The sequence below is a fragment of the Pectinophora gossypiella genome, chromosome 2 (genome assembly GCF_024362695.1).
Source record: "Pectinophora gossypiella chromosome 2, ilPecGoss1.1, whole genome shotgun sequence".
Classification (NCBI taxonomy): Eukaryota; Metazoa; Arthropoda; class Insecta; order Lepidoptera; family Gelechiidae; genus Pectinophora; species Pectinophora gossypiella.
In genome coordinates this window covers 3099537-3116748 of record NC_065405.1, presented here as the reverse complement: position 1 = coordinate 3116748, position 17212 = coordinate 3099537, and the positions used below count along the sequence as shown (strand labels likewise).

At 39.0% G+C, this 17212-nt stretch overlaps 1 protein-coding gene across 1 annotated transcript; it reads right to left on the bottom strand.

Moving 5' to 3' along the window:
• Positions 1 to 379: 379 nt before the first annotated feature.
• On the bottom strand, positions 380 to 15001 carry LOC126371928 (probable peroxisomal acyl-coenzyme A oxidase 1). Its single transcript, XM_050017382.1, has 13 exons — positions 14698 to 15001; positions 9300 to 9459; positions 7988 to 8156; positions 7709 to 7832; positions 6385 to 6629; positions 5621 to 5781; positions 5032 to 5194; positions 3995 to 4185; positions 3273 to 3416; positions 2823 to 2928; positions 1767 to 1919; positions 1364 to 1480; positions 380 to 947 (listed from the first exon to the last, which is right to left on the bottom strand). Exons 1-13 carry the CDS (start codon positions 14912 to 14914, stop codon positions 804 to 806), a joined length of 2094 nt encoding a protein of 697 aa, XP_049873339.1. The 5' UTR covers positions 14915 to 15001; the 3' UTR covers positions 380 to 803.
• Positions 15002 to 17212: the final 2211 nt, after the last annotated feature.

The following is a 17212-nucleotide window of genomic DNA, read 5'->3' as shown; positions in this document are numbered from 1 at the left end:
ATGATAATTATACGATAATTGACTTATCTTATAAATCAAATTATTAACTAGGAACTACTATTTAAGAAAAACGCTCACGAGTGATGCATCATTTAGGTATTTTGACCACTGGGTATTTTAAACGTTGGTGTTATAACTGTAGATATTTTATTACATTAGACATTTAGTCCATTAGTTTTTTAAACTTAGGTATTTTATAAGTCGGCGTTATAAGCTAAGGTATTATAAACCATTAGGTATAATGATTTTAGGGATTCTGAACGTAGGTATTTTTACGTAAAGTATTTCAATTTTAGATATTCAAATACGTACCCATTCCATTATTCCACTGAACATTGAGATCCTATTCCAAAAGAAATGCACTTCATGACACACACAATTCATGACACATTTTGTTGCACTACCTTTTATCTATTACAAATTAAAATATCACGTTATTGGTGCTAATTTCTGTAGACACCATCTAATTTTATTTCAAGTTATACCTGTCATTTGCTTATCCGCCGGAAAGGAAAGGGACGGGTAATCGACAGGCATAATATTTATGGAAAGTACGAGGTAGAAATTTAAAAACTCCCTCCCAATATTTTATATTGTCCCATAACACGACAGAATTATGTTGACAGCACACGACAAACGGGTTGCATATCAGCGAGATGCCTATTTTATTCGCCCGGGTTATACATTCATTTTAAAATTGACAATTGTCAATCAACCGTCCCTTTCCTTTTCGGTGGATAAGAAAATGACGGATATAGGTAACTTAAAATAAAGTTAGGAGGGGTCTGCAGGAATCGGGGCCTTCATAGTTTTCCCCTCATGAACGGCTTCAGGTACTTGTGGAAGCTATCGTTGACTGGCTGCTGGTTGAGCGGACTCTTGAGGGCTTCCTCCATCAGGCGCTCGTACACGCGCCCGTCGTAAGCGCCCAGAGTCGATTGCAAAATCTGTTGCAGAAAATAAAAATAAGTACTTATGTTAATAACTGCTTCGTGACTTCTCTCCACTACAAAACGATATCTTCCTCATTGACTTGTTCTTTGGTCTATCTTCGCGAAACTGCAGTGAAGTATACTCGGTCGCGCACTTTGCCCAGGATTTGGAACTTATGTATGATGAATATTTATGACGAAAATACCCGGAAAATACCTTTATGGCGATAGAACTTAAAAAAGAACATCTGTTTCGATCCAAAAAACTTTTTTTAATAAAAAAAAATACTTAAACGATACTTAGAGTCCTTAGCTGAACCTGATTACTCTTATAAATATTATGATAAAATATTATAGAGTCATTCCTACAGACAAACTGTTCAAATAGATTATATGTATTTAGAAGTAAGAATTAATAAATACATAAATACCTTATCTGGGATGTCGAAGGCGTCGACTAACCCGACAGCATTGGGACGGATCTTCAACAGCAACTCTTCATACCAGCTCTGCAGGTTTTCAAGGTCTTGTGACGTAATCGAGGTGAACTGAAAATTATGTCTCAAATAAGGACTCTGTTCGAATGTTTTCTCACATTATATTTGAATTGAAATCAAATTCCAAAGGGTATTTAGGGAATAGTTTTAATTTAATTATGAATTTGATGTTGTATTTTATAACATAAGGCTCAATCTTGCTGATCCTTCAGTAACCATATATAGCGGTTTCAAGCCACAATGTCATTGAAAAATATAATTACTTAGGTAAAAGTATGCATATAGAATAAGTTCAATAGTTTACAGACCAAACAATCAGTAAATGCACTCAACTCACCCGCAGCAAATCGCTAAGTTTCTCCAACGCCCAGTAAACAGCATACACTTCTACGAGCTGATGGATCATCACTCTCAACTCTGGAGACACCTGCGCCGCTCTTCTGTACGCCTCTTCGTAGTACGTCGTCAATATGAACACACGACAGTGAGCCTGGAATGTAATATGTAGATCATGAAAATGTCAGGGGCCTTTGGCGGCTCAATAATAACCCTGACACCAGGGTTGATGATGGTAATCCACCTCACAACACACACGAGAGAAGAAGAAGAACCATTCGTAAAATAACCTTCCCAGGAACAATGTGGGTGAGAACGTGAGAACCAGAGAAAACTGTTATTAAGCAAGTCTTTGCGATCCCGAAATCATACTTTTACAAAACAATACATAAGTAGAAACTCACACACACACACACTCAGACACATACAAAAGTAGAAGAATCAAAGAGTGAAGTATCAACTTATTGATTTCCCGCAATCTAGGTAAGTATATAATAGCTACTATTTAGTTCTTAGTTAGAAATCCAGATTTTTGACAAGAAATTAATCTTCAGCAACAAACCATTAGCCAAAGTCATTGACTCATTGGTCAATATATTAACGTAATGCATATGTAGTAGATAAGTATATGGACAAAGCACAAAGTTTCTACTTTTGTTGTATACCTACAACAATCCAAGATGTCTTGCTACCATGTTTCGTTATGAAAAAAGTAGATAAGAAATAGGTAGGCAGCGAAAATTTTACCGCGCTTGATGATAATACTACCACCAGAGTGTGATCTGTTTGTGAGTGAGTGGACGTATATGTGTCGCGAGTGTCTGAGGTTCTGCGGGATGATGAATGATGTGTGAAAATTAAATATGTTTTTATATTGTTTACACCTAAGTTTCATATGTCTAATTATATTATTGTTTATATTGAAAGTTTCACGGCGCATTGTAAAGTCGTGAAATGTAAAAAATAAATAAATAATTTCTACTTGACTACCGGTATGACTTCCGTTACGATTAAATACGACCACGTCCTGACAAAAATAAAGATTTCTATTCTGTACCTCAGCAGCAGCTACAAGCTGAACGGAAGTCAAATTCCAGGCATCTTCCAACGACGCACCAGCTGCAGCTCTCGCCTTCATACTGTTCACACAAGATGAGATTTTCCTGCAATAACATCGAAGCGAATGTTTGAAACTTTTAGAAAGAAGGCACTCGAACAAAATCTGTGAGATTTGAATGAAACTTGAAAGAATGAAAAATAAAAAATCTGTTAAGTAACTATTCTGATGAATGGATCCAAGTTGGATGATGTAAGGTGTACTTAATAACTTATCCCCTCTGACTCGCCGAAGCATTTATCCAGTAAGTCTGCAGAATAACTGGACTATCATACTCTCTGCGACCTTATTCTTCAAACAGAAGATATTAGACCATAATATTATAAGTCTGCCTCTTTCTTACAATAACTTCGAATTGGGCCAAAGAATTATAAAATAAATATAACTTACCCCATAGCAACAATTTCAAATCCTCTGATGATGCCTTCAACGGTGTTCCTCCAAGGACTACAGTCAGTAGCGGCAGTCTTCAGGTAGGCGACTGTAGGGGTGAGAGTTATGGAGTCGATCTGCTGCCATGTTTTCACTAGGAACCTGTAAAGAACATCCAAGTATTCCTATACTGTGTGTGATGTGATACTGATACTTCATCATCATCCCCAGCATTATCCTGGTTTCACTGGGTCCGATTATTTAAACCGGTCCGGTTACGTGTCACTTTCTCTTTTGTTTTGTATTGCCTGTGTGTGTGATAAAGTATTTACTATGTTATGTTATCTCGTGTTCACTGGGTCCTTACATAAATCACTGATACTTCATCATTATCCCTAGCTTTAACTCGTTTTCTAAGGATCCGCTTAACTAAATCACTGATACCATGAACTCAATATGAGAGAAGTTGTTGTTAGATATCTTTATCAATGTCCTAGCTATAGATGGGTCTTTCCCGGTAGTCCGATAGGTCGTACGAAAAAGAAAAAAGTCCCAGGATCGAACGATTTGGCGAAGGGAAACACCCCTAAACCTAACGACTTCATTTAATTTCTAGTTCGACGTATTGTGATGGCAGTAGTGTACTGATTTGGATTCCGAAGACCTTGATATCAAAGTCAAAGCAATTTTCTAGTAAGATGCATCATAGAAGTAACCAAACATCAAAAGTCTTTAGATACCTGGCAGTCTGCAGTAAAAGGACAGTGTTGTCTCCCTCATAGGTGCATGCGGCGGTGACCAGGCCGTAAGTGAACGGCAGGTTTGAAGACTGCATGTACCCGTGACCACCACACGCCAGCCGACACCGCTCCACGTATGACGCTGCGTCTGCTGTGCTGATGGCTTTCAAGCAGCAGGATATTGCGTGCAACTGAAATGGGAATACACAAACAATATTTTCAAAAGGTTTACCTTTATTATGGCAGCCAGATTTACAACTAAGTACATAGAAGGTAAAGTCATACATACTGAGGGAGCACCTGTACTTAACATAACATAACATAACAAATACTTTATTGCACAAACAGGAAAAACAAAAGATAAAAATAGAATGAGTACAATAGGCGGCCTTATTGCTAAGTAGCAATCTCTTCCAGGCAACCTTTAAGTATAGGAGATACTACTTAGTATTGAGGAACAATTATTAAGTCGTGTTGCACCTAAAATGACATTGAATTCACTGAAGAAACTATGTTAACCCCATTGGCAGGAAAAGATGACGTGGCAAGACCTACCGGACTCATCATCTCCCTAGCATTATTCCGTTTTTCACAGGGTCCGCTAACCTAACCTAACATGAAGATTTCACAGATCCGGTTTTTTACTGAAACGACTGCCTATCTGACCTTCCAACCCGAGAAAGGACAACCAGCCCAATACAAGTTAGGTTACATACTTCCGAAAATGCATTTCTCGGGAATATGAGTTTCCTCACGATGTTTTCCTTCACCGCCCAATCAAGACCTACCGGACTATAAATGGAAAAAAACAAACGCAAGCTTATACATCTACGGTTCGCTGCTAAGAAGAGGCTTATTATGATCTAGGAAGTACTTGATAAATAGGTAGTTAATTGACTATTATTAATGCTAATCATATTCGCGAGATGCTCGTATTTGAGTGCGTAAGTGGTTGCGCAGGCAAAGATGCAATACTTACCTTCCTATACCCAACGTACTCGTAACTAAGATAGAGTTACAACAATAGATGTACTCACCTCAGGTAGTCTCTCCAAGTTGCCGCCAATGAGCTGGTTATTAATGTCATGGAAGGTATCCCACAGTTTGGTCGCAGTTATTCTAAAAGCGTAACTGGCACTGATGCCTACAAACAGCTTGTGCATTTGCATCAGGTAATCCATTATTGGAGCTTCTGGTTCCCTGAAAAGCCCAAGAAGTTATCATCATTAGGAGAACACGGAAGGTGACGCGTCAGATTTTGTCAGCCCAGTATTTTGACGATCCGATGCTCCCCATAAGGTGTCAGAGCATGACGTTATTCGATGAATTGATTTATTAAAATTATAATATGTGGCTGGCAAAATCTTGATACTCTATTATAATAATTTCTGAATAAATACAGAAGCAGCTAGCATGTCAGTTAACGAACTTTTTAGGTAAGTAATAAGGAAGAAACCCTCTTCAGAAAGTTTCAGATTCAGTAGGAATACAACGTTGTTATAGGAATACAACGTTGAAAACAGTACAACTTTGACTACAGCAGACATAATTGTTATCCAACAAAATTTAGCTAGATCTTTTTATTTTGAAAAGAAGATGATAAAAAATGTGAGTTCATTAACATACCCTGCTTTAATTTGACCCTGTCGCCGCACAGCAGAGTATCTGGTGGCGATGGTGGCGGCTTTGGCGAAGTGGTTCGCCATGTCGAACACGATCACCACTCGCACAAACACCATGGATCCGTAGATCAGTTTGCTGTGGACAGACTTCACGTAGGTTCCATCCTGTTGATATAGAAAAATAAATTTAAACATTTCTCTCTCTTTATTTAAGAGCTGCGCTCTTGTCGGTGGAGTAATCGCCTTCAATAGGGCGTGTAGAACGGTGGTTGCCCCAATCGCCTTCCGTTCTGCAGTACACCGACCAATTTCTCAATCGGTGATGTTCTAGCTAGAGTCCTACCAGAATCCATTTCCTCCAACCAGTACTCATACCGCTGCTGCCCGGCATCATTTAAACATTTATAACATAAAAACTTTATTCCACACACAGGAAACACGAAATTACAAACAAAGGAGAAATAGAAGAGTCTAATAGGCGGCCTTATTGCTAAGTAGCAAAAAAAAGTCAATAATTTTAATCATCCGCGGCAGTCAAATTGATTCTATAACTGTCGTTTAAAACCACAGAAGTATATATATATTTGAAGTTCAAAAACATTTGTCTGATTTTGAGAATTTAACCGATCACACTCCGTAACCTTTTATCAAGTTATATTGACCTGGACGTAGGCTCTAAAATCCTTTACTTAAGTACTCGTAATTTTTGCATACAGATCTAAACAGAAAAAACCTAAGATAATCTTAGAACATTGGTTTAATGCTCACCTCCAACACCTGAGCATGCTTCATCAGCATATAATTCCTCGGGATCCTGACGTGATCGAAACCCAAGAAGCCATTGTTCATAACGTTGATGCCCATCTTGGCTCCGATGTCCCCAACTTTGATCCCAGGGAGCGGCATGTGAGTCTCTTCATCCCGGACTTGGACTATGAAAGCGTGGACACCGTAGCACTTCCCTTTAATGTAGAGCTGTGCCATTATCACGCTGTAATTTGCTGTGTGGCCCACTGAAAAGATAAATTAAATAGCACTTTTTTTTGACGTGACTTATTGTAGATTTGCCGCAGATTGAATTAACTACTTGGCCGGAAAAATGGGGAGCGCTAAAGGCTCTCACCCGGTACAACGTACAACGTTTAAGACAACAGGCCTGAGGGTGCCCAGTTGGGAATACGAACCTCGGCTCAGGGCGTCCTCTGAGAGGAAAAATATTTGAAAGAATTAATCGACCCTACATTAAAATAATGAGAATATACAAATCGATAGAAAAGTAAAAAACTCTCGATATTTGCATAGCTTAGTCGCACAGTCGTGCGGCCACTACTGTCGCTCTCGCATCGGAATTTACAGCCATTTTAAAAGCTGCCACAGAAACGCTGTTTGAATAATCTGATGATGATGATGAGTTGCACAGGGAGAAAACAGAGCAGTCACCTTACGCCCCCAAAAGTCAGAAAGACTCTTAGTACGAGAGCGGACCGTGATATATTGGCTCTCTTCTATGTAGCCGACTGTGGAACGCGAGGCAATCCAGTATTTTTGCACTTCTTGATAACGAAAAAACCGATGATGAAGTTTCACCAAAAAAATGTCACATATCATTCCCTCCTACACAAAACGTTCAAGGATTAGATAAGGCAACCCTATATTTTTAGAAAGCCTATTCAAACAGTGACAACTATGAACTAGCCCCATCGTGGTAGTCGTGGTATGTCACGGTCCGCTCTCCTACTATCCAGGCGAACCATTTCTGGAATTATTTATGGAACGACGCGGTCTATCAGTGGTTGCTAGTAGTGACTAGTGGTGAATACGGGACGGTTTAGTAGGTATAAGTAAGTATAGAGATTTTTGCAGCAACACATTGAATACCAACACAGCATATAGTGATGTTCTATGCTTGAGTCTAGTTGCTATTAGGTCCCAAATGGGACTTACATAAGCTTTATATATAAACATAACATAACATAAACAGCCTATATACGTCCCACTGCTGGGCAAAGGCGTCCCCTCAATCAACCGGAGGGAGTATGGAGCATACACAATATAAACAGATATTTATAAAAAATAATAAAAGTACTCTTACATCCTCCAGGCCACCATTTGTAGGAGGTGAGTGTTGGGCTGTGTAGGACGAACTCTTTGGTTTCAGGGTCGTATGTCGCTGTCGTCTCCAGACCGCGGATAAATGTCCCATGTCCCAGTTCAGTCTGTGGAAAACCAATGGTAATACTGACATGATTATATTATATACTATATCATTGTCTTATAGTGAAAACCACTTAAGTGCCATCGGAATGTGATTTTTCAAAAATCGACGCTTACTTGGTTTTACTATAAGGCGACGGTTTTTAGTCAGACATACCTGTGCGAAGGTTCCAATGACGCTGCAATCGCTGGCCCGCTGGAGCCAGTAGTCCAGTTGCTCCTCAGTGCCCTGGCTGAGGATGGCCGGCATGAATACCACCCAGTGGCCGCCTAGTGGGGTGCCGTCGCGGCTCGGCGTCGATGCCATCATGGCTATTATGTGGTCACTGGAAAATGTATAAAAATGTATCAAGCCAGTGAAAAATGATAAAACATCTATCTCATTTTACTCATACTTTTCGACTTATTTTCGAATTTTATTGATGAATTAAGTAATAATGTGTATTACGACACTTTTATTGATGACGTCACAGGAGAGTATTTTAAAACAAACTCCAAAGAAAACTTTCGTTTTGAGTTAGTTGAGCAGTGAAACTTCGATTTCTTTCCATTACTTAATCGGGTAAAAATTACCACATTTTTTACCTGGATTCAAACTAGCTGGTCTATCGGAGGTTAGACGAAAAGATACATCCGAATGTGACGTTTCATAAAGACGCTTTACGTGGTTTCCACTATAAGGCTGCCTGTCCACCGTAGCGGTGCCAGTGACAGCCGACGGAGCGGAGAACCGGAGAAATATTAACAAATAAAGGGACTAGCGAACTAGTGGTGTTAATTCCTATAGACATCATCTAATTAATACTAAGTCTACTGGGAAGGAAATTCCCAGTAGTTCAACTGGTAAAACTACTCGGTAAGACTACTGGGAATAGGGGCTAATATTCTTTCAAGCTATACCTGTCATTTTCTTATCCGCCGAAAACGAAAGGGACGAAATCGACGGGCATCAAATTTATGGAACACACGTCAATTTTAGACACAAATATATAACAACCCTCTTAAAAAAAATACATTATCGCAATTGACAGCACAAGTAAAACGGTTTGCGAGATACCTGTTTGATTTGTCCGGGTTATTCATTCGTTTTAAAATTACCAGCTGCCAATCATCCGTACCGTACCTGTCCTTTTCGGTGGATAAGAAAATTATAGATCATATAACTTAAAATAAAATTAGATTGTGTTTGCAGGAATCGGGGCTAGTTTACGCAATCTTATTAGTTAATAGATCGGGCTGCCGCAGGACGTGGTCTCCGCTTCTAGCGTCAACACCTTCAAAAACAAATTGAACAATTGCCATAAAACAGAGAAAAGAAAACACAACTACTGAATAGTCGAATACAGGCACTTATCAGTGAAAACTGCCTGCCTGAGTTAATAATAATAATAATATTTCTCCGTTTCTCCGCGCCGCTCCGGTGAACAGGCAGTCTAAGGCAACATCTATTAATATTATGCATTTCTTACCTGTACTGAGCGAGTAATGACTCTCCTTTCTTATCTAACTTCCGAACTAGGTTGAAGAATGGCACATGTTTCTTAATAGCATCTTCATATTTTTCCTTATGACCTAAGTATTCTTCAGGCGTCCCTTCATAGAACTCTGCGATGTCGTGGACCATTTTCTCTGAAAGTAAAATTTAATATTGACAGCAAAAATATGCTTATTCTTTACAGACATCCTCAATTAATATTTGTCTATGTACACTCTAATTCTATAAAATAATTTGGTATATTTATAATGTATATTTTTGAATTCAATTTGAATATATTAACACATGTTTATGGAATACGATGTTCGTGCGTCACCCAACAGGGTCCACATAATATCAGCGTCGTGGTTTACGCCGCGACTTGTGCTGAGTGAGGCCCTTTTATCTCAGGACGTCCACCACCACTTTATGGTCATTTCGACAAACATCCGTCTTGCTTTTTTGTAATTGTTTTAGTGGAAATTTGATATGGCGTTGTTGTCATTTTTTTGTGTGTGGCGTCCTTTTATAATAAACTTTTTCTATTCTATTCTAATTAACCCCCTATTACATAGGACCTAGACATAGTTGGGGAGGAGTGGGTGTATATAGAATTATACACCACTGTATACCCCTTTGAGGACGCATGCTGTTATTTACGGCTTCCGAATACATCCCACTTACGGCCGGATTACTTTAGCCATAGAGGCGGCTAAAAATCTCGCGAAAATACTGACTGGAAACAAGTTCAAGAATAACCTAACAAAATGGCTTATGGACAAATGTTACTATACTTAATTTGAAGAAATATTTTGAACATAAAAATATTAAAATTTTGTATATTTTTAATAATAAGTATATTTTCAATAATTTTCTTTTTAATGTATAATTTCTTTATTTCTTATTTTTTTATTAAGTAAGTACTTAAGTATATTTGTACGCCTGCATGCGGGCCGAACACATCACAACAACAACACATAGAATACAAAAAAAGGTGGTAAAATAGTTCAAATAACAATATTTGAACTATTTTACCACCTTTTTTTGTATTCTATGTGTTCTCGCAAATAAATTGATTTGATTTAATAACAAACACTTTAGGACCCCGTTACCGACCACGCTGGCATGGTCGACGTTTTCCCACTTTCATCAGGGTTTATCGCTGTCTACCTCCTAGGGTCGATTATTTATAATAGTATCCTCTCAGACAATGCGTTGAGCCGATTTTCGCGCTCAACTGGGCAACTTCAAGCCTGTTGTCTTTTTAAACCGGGTGAGAGCCCTCACAACTCCCCTTTGCCCGGCCAAGTAGTCACGTAAAAAACAAAACCGCGACTCTACCATCTAAATTCGCCTTCAGCTAATAATTTATGATCAATTTGCGGTTTTCGTTTTCTTAGCTAAAGCTATTATTCCTTATTCTCTGGCTTAAGTAGGTATGAGTTAGTAGGTACTTACATACTTAGCAATTTTGTAGTACCTGCAAGACGTTAGCTAAGCGAAACCATTGTGTCCTTATTATATACTTACTTACTTAGTAAGTTTACAATATTACTTATATGATGTGTTGTAATGTAATACATGATCTAAGGTGGAAATACTAACTTTGCAACTTGTTATGTAAGTACCTACAAAACATGAAAATCGAAAGCACGATAGTCGACCTTATTATTAAAAGAATAATATGACCGGGGTATTTTTCAACACGGTGAGACAATAGGAGGGTTATGATTTCAGCCTCGGTGGTCCAGTGGTTTGAGCGTTGGGCTCACGATCCGGAGGTCCCGGGTTCAAATCCCGGTGTTTCATCAGTTTGGTTATATAGTACATTACAGGCTGATCACCTATTGTCCGAAAGTAAGATGATCCGTGCTTCGGAAGGCACGTTAAGCCGTTGGTCCCGGCTACTATTTTTATCGATGTACCTAAGTAAGTATTCGTTACATGAGCCATGTCAGGGGCCTTTGGCGGCTCAATAATAACCCTGTCACCAGGACGATAGAAGATTTCAGGAGGCACACACAGTCCAGACAGAGAGCAGTAGTAACTGTCAGACTATTCAGAGGCGGAAGACAGGAGTTCTTGTACGGCTTTGAAATAGACTATTCTGGGCGCCATTCCACTCGCGACAGACAGAGTTCTGCGGGATGGAAGGCAAAGAGGGAAACCACTGCCCTATTTTTCCTTAAAAAAGTAACATGGAGAATGCTACACCGACAAGAGCGTCGCTCTTAAATTACTGATGATGATGTATTAGCACATAATATGTTTTTAGTGATCTCTGATATGCGTGGTTTCGTTGTCATCATGTCGTCCAAATCGTATCTGGTGACTGCGACTCCTGTATGTCTCCAGGGTAGTTACTGTGTCTCAAACTCAAAAATATCTTTATTTAGTTGGTCACATTGTTAATAATTTGAATCGTCAATTTTTACATAGATAAATTTCTTGATGAATGTCTCATCTAGGGCTCTAGACAGACGGACCACATTTCAACTGCAATCCCACTGCCAAATTGCAGTTCCGAATGCAGTTGACACGACTGCAATAGAACTGTAAACCAAACGGGCAGTCCGATTGCAGTTCCATTACAGTCGGCGTGCAGTCGTGCTGCACGGTTGGTTTGCAGTTTGAATGCAGTCGTGTCAACTGCATTCAAACTGCACCAGAACTGCAATTCGCGGTTGGATTGCAGTTGAAATGCGGTCCGTCTGTCTAGAGCCTCAGGCGGATGACCTACTGCTTTACAGCTTCTCACAATGTGTATAGCCGAGGAATAGTAGCTGCAAGAAAGGCCTTCTAAGAAAAAACTGAATAATCTCGACAACAGCTGGACGTTTTCTTAAAACAAATTTGGATAATGCTGCGATAAACAAGGTAAGGTAGCTCGTAAGAAATATAATACTCGTTAGAAGATAAAAAACCTATTGGTTGTGGCAATTTCGAATTAAATACTTGTTTACGTTTCAGCAATTTGTGATTAATACTAACACACAGTTGGTCACTCACTCAGTTGGCTCGACCATTATAGAGGTAGACATCACGTTGGTTACAGGAAGTTCGGTGAGTTACGGATGGTGCGGAGTTACGGATTGGGATATACCTAAAAAACGCCAAGAATTTTGCGACGGAAAATTCCACTTGACATAAACTCAGAATCATGGTTTGATGCATCCCTTAGTATTCGTTACAGTGTCACTGACACCCTGTATAATGTAATCCTCTGCCTACACCCTCGGGGTTACTGTGTGATGCTATGTTATGTTACCAATAAATCTGGGAAAATGTATGGGTTGTTTAAGTTATGGGTCGACCTGGTGCGCGGTGGTGACTAAAGCTTTGATATACAACTACGACTAAAGCCTAAAGGACAATGAGTTAAAACGTTCCCCTCTATCGACAGATTCCAGACATACTTACCTGATTCGAAGCGTCTTAGGTTGATATTTTTGTTCTATGGCGACTTTTAAGAAATACGCGGGGTTTAGCCGGAATTCGCGTCTTTAAAAAACTACAATTTTGGATACCGCCTGGTACAACACTGTTTCAACCAATTTCGATTTTCGAAAAACCTTTTTTAATTTTATTTCTAAACCTTATAGAATTTTGAATTTAGAACTAATTGGTAATCTTTTTAAAGATACTATTGAATAAAATAAGAATAAAATAAATTTATTGCCAGTAACAATTTAGATTTGCTATAACAACTAGGTAATTATGAATATTACGAATACGAGCAAAAGGAAATGGCTCAGCTTGTGCTGTGATGGAGCCAAGCTACTCGTATGGCGCCATCCAGCGCTGGTTTTCAGTCATTACCTCCTCCTGGGATATTGGGCGGAAGTAATTGTCAACGAGGGCATTAAATAGAAATATACAGCAGCTTTAGGTAAAAAAAAACAGAAGACAATCTAATAAAATTATTGAAATACAATAAATTACCTGTTGGAAGGGAGGACGGGTCTCATACAGTTACAGTCATGGTCCTTTATGAATGAACGTTTGTTTTTTCCTTAAGGAAAAGGGATACCAATAGGCGCAAAACTCATCATCACCATACGTCACATAGCATTGGTAGGTATTGTTTTTATATAAGGAGATTTCCTCGTGATATATTTTCCTTTATAAAATAGCAAATACTCGTAATACTTAGGTAGTAAAAACTAAACGGAAAATCGCACGAGAAAAACCCTAGAGCTAAATTATACGGAAAGTATTTTATAAGTAAATAAAACCAAACGAGGAAATTGGAATTTCACAAAAATCCAGATACAGAAGATCCAGATCCACCAGAGAGGTTTATCCAGATCTTTCTAGAAGCACGTACTTCTGGAAACGGTTTTTCCAGATCTTTCCAGAAGTACATACTTCTGGAAAGGATTTTTGCGAAATTCTCAATTTCCTTTTACGTACATACGTACAGTGAACGCGTAGTTACAGTGAACACCTGAGTTTCAGAGATATTGTGGAGCCTGCAACCTTCGGAAACGGAGACGCGCACCTGACCACTGAACCATCGCAGCTTGTAATACCAGAAGGGGTTGCAACAGCATATATATCTCCTTACGATATCTGTACTTAGCCAAAATATTTGCAAGATCACAGAATAAGGAATACCAATAGAACGTCAACTCTCCGCTCCCCACCAGCGCTTTAATTCTAACTTGACGACCTCAATCGTCCAGAGCATTGGGCTCCCGATCTGGAGGTCCCGGGTTCGAATCCCGGTGGACACATATCACAAAAATCACTTTGTAATCCCTATTTTAGTTAGGGCATTACAGGCCGATTACACGATTGTCCGAAAGTAACATGATCCGTGCTTCGGAAGGCACGTTAATCCGTTGGCCCTACTACTTACTGATGTACCTACGTAGTCCTTACACGAGTCATTTCAGGGGCCCTTGAAGATTCAATAATAATCCTGACACCAGGGTTACTGAGGTTGGTCCACCTCATAGCCCACACGATAGAAGAAGAATTGTAACTTCAGTGTAAGTAATTAAACTAAGTATAGTACGTTCAGGTCTGCCCTCAATCAACCGGTGAGGTACGGAGTATTCTCCACCAAGTTGCTCCATTGCGAGTTAGTGGGGGTATTTTGCGGCTAATGGCACCAAAGGCATTATATTATATAACGTGACTTCTGAAGGACGGTAATTAAGTAATCTTGAAATATATTTATCACATAAGCTATTCTCGAAATAATTAAAACACATAATAACGGGTACTTACCACGTTTAAAGCAGGGATATAAAACTCCCGATGTTAACCGCGTAAACTTAAAACAATCTATTCTCGAATTTACAAAACATATCATATTATTTACTTATATCGGAACTTTACTTTTAATTATTTAAATAAAGCGGGGTCAATAGATTCAGTTTGTTTACCTCTTTGTTTCCGCAATTTAGTCTTTTCTGGACTTCCATCTTTGAAGTTGGTCAACTCCTCAATGTTGAAGGTGCACCTATTCCTCTCGCGCTGGAGGTCTTCGTTTATTTTTCCCATATTCACACTACGAACTAAGTGGCGGTAACTTGTTTGGTAGAAAGCCGGCGAGTGACTGACTGGTCTAAACATTATGCATTGCTGTTGCCCATATGACATGCGACATACGGTCGGAACGAACTTGTTATGCTATATAGTATCGACGTTGTCAAACAACGGATCACGGAACTCCGACACAACATAATTTCAACGTCATCATGAATGCATCATTTTACCGAGATGCCAAGATTCACTATCTGACGAGTGGAGAATAGGCTGGTTTCCAACTAGTCAAATCAGTCACTTTTTAAGTTTTTACTAAACGTCAAAACACGAAAGCACACTGTGACGTCATACGAAAACGTGATATAATGTCCGAAATATTATTACGTTTTTCTTAATTACAATTCATAAATAAGTTAAATAGAAAAAAGCGAATGTTTTTCGTCAATTTTAATCTGTCCTTATTTAGTAATCAGAATTTTATAAGTACCTAATTTATCTTTAACGTAGAAAACTACCCAAAATATTAGAGTCTCACAAGTTCTTCATTACGGGTTGGTAAAAAAATAGCCACCTTGCTGACATAGAATTAAAAATAGAACTTTCCGCCCCGCACCAATTCGTATATGGCGTCGACCTCATCCCCTCTGGGTCTCACTTTTCATAAGTGGCCGTAAGCTAAAGACGTAAGCTATATGTGTCTCACTCGCACTCACGCGTTAATCGGCAAACGATATGAATGACTTTTGTATGAAGCGTCCGTGTGGTGCAGGGTTATCGGTAGCACTGTGTGTAGTGTTTATCAGCAAAACATAAAACATCTTGGAAATATTATATAAGGTAATAACAGTTGCCGAGCCCATAATAATAGCTTTGCATACAATCGGTAATTGACAAGAAAATCTGCCGTTTTTTTTAAAGATATTTTTTTAAACAATAGGGTCGTGTACTAGGTTCAAGATAAATTATGAAGTTCTGATTACTAAATAAAGACACATCTAAAACTAACGAAAAACATTTTCTTTTTTCTATTAAACTTATTTATGAATTTTAATCAAGAAAAACGTAATAATAAGTCCGACATTTTGTCACGTTTTTCTATGACGTCACAGAGTGCTTTTTCATACAAATTCCATAGTAATTTCGTGTTTTGACGTTTAGTAAAAAGTAACTGATTTGACTAGTTGGAAACTAGCCTATTGTACCTTAATAATACCTATTACACCTACTTAAGTGACATTTAATTAGTATTGGCAGTTTTTCATAGGTAAGGATCTACCTACATAAGCTTATGGTATAATCGAATATTATCGTTAAGTTTGTATATTTACTTAAATTAAATTCAATAGATTGACTCAGACGGGACTTAAACCCGCAGGTCTTGTCAAGCCGGGCACCGCGTTAATCAATACACCACCGGGTCCTCCTCTTGTCCATGCAAATTCAAATACTTATTTTTAAAGCCACAACATTAAACACACATATCATAGGTAAACCGTTTGGTCGAACGCCAATTTCCAAAATACAGGCTTTGCCTAGTTTGGAGATTGGAGTCTAAAAATTAGTTTGTGCAAATACTAATCTAGAGTAGAAATTACTATAAAATTGAAGTTTGTAATTGTTTAGTTTTGTGCAAATCTCTTTTATAAATAAATGAATTTTTACTTTTACTTTACTTTAAACATTGCTGGCGAGGATTGGCTGTATATGCTATAAACCTCTGCCTACCCCTTTGGGGATACAGACGTGATACAGATGTTATATTACAACATTAAACATGCGATCGTAAACCCTATTGAGGTGGTCAGCCAAAATTATTTACAAAACGTCTTGAAGCTCTACAGGGTTTGATTCCCGGTTACCCAACCTAATGAGTAGGTATTGTTCTTCCACCGACTGGCGACCAGCAGTGAAGCAGCACAGTGTGACGTCTGACGCCATACGATTGAAGACTAAACTAAGTCCGAGGGGGGTGAGGTAAACCTAACTCGCGCTGGTGGGGAGCGGAGAGTTGCCGTTCTATACGTAATCATCATCATCAGCCCATTAACGTCCCCACTGCTGGGGCACGGGCCTTCCCTATGGATGGATAGGGAGATCGGGCCTTAAACCATCACACGGGCCCAGTGCGGATTGATGGTTATTAACGACTGCTAATGCAGCTGGGACCAACGGCAACGGCTTAACGTGCCTTCCGAAGCACGGAGGAGCTCGAGATGAAAACTTTTTTTTGTGGTCACTCATCCTATGACCGGCCTTTGCGAAAGTTGCTTAACTTCAACAATCGCAGACCGAGCGCGAGCGCGTTTACCGCTGCGCCACCGAGCTACGTTGTATTATTATTCCTTATTCTATGCTTAAGGTTAACTAGAAGAGACGGCTACTTAGCAATACGACCGTCCATTGTATTCCTAT

Excerpts from the sequence above, each read along its gene's own strand:
- LOC126371928 (XM_050017382.1), bottom strand. The coding sequence starts at position 14,914 with ATGTCATATGGGCAACAGCAATGCATAATGTTTAGACCAGTCAGTCAC. Across the intron at positions 5,782-6,384 it reads AGCATGCTCAGGTGTTGGAG|GATGGAACCTACGTGAAGTC; the intron begins GTGAGCATTAAA and ends CTATATCAACAG. Across the intron at positions 5,195-5,620 it reads CAGGGTCAAATTAAAGCAGG|GGAACCAGAAGCTCCAATAA; the intron begins GTATGTTAATGA and ends TGGGCTTTTCAG.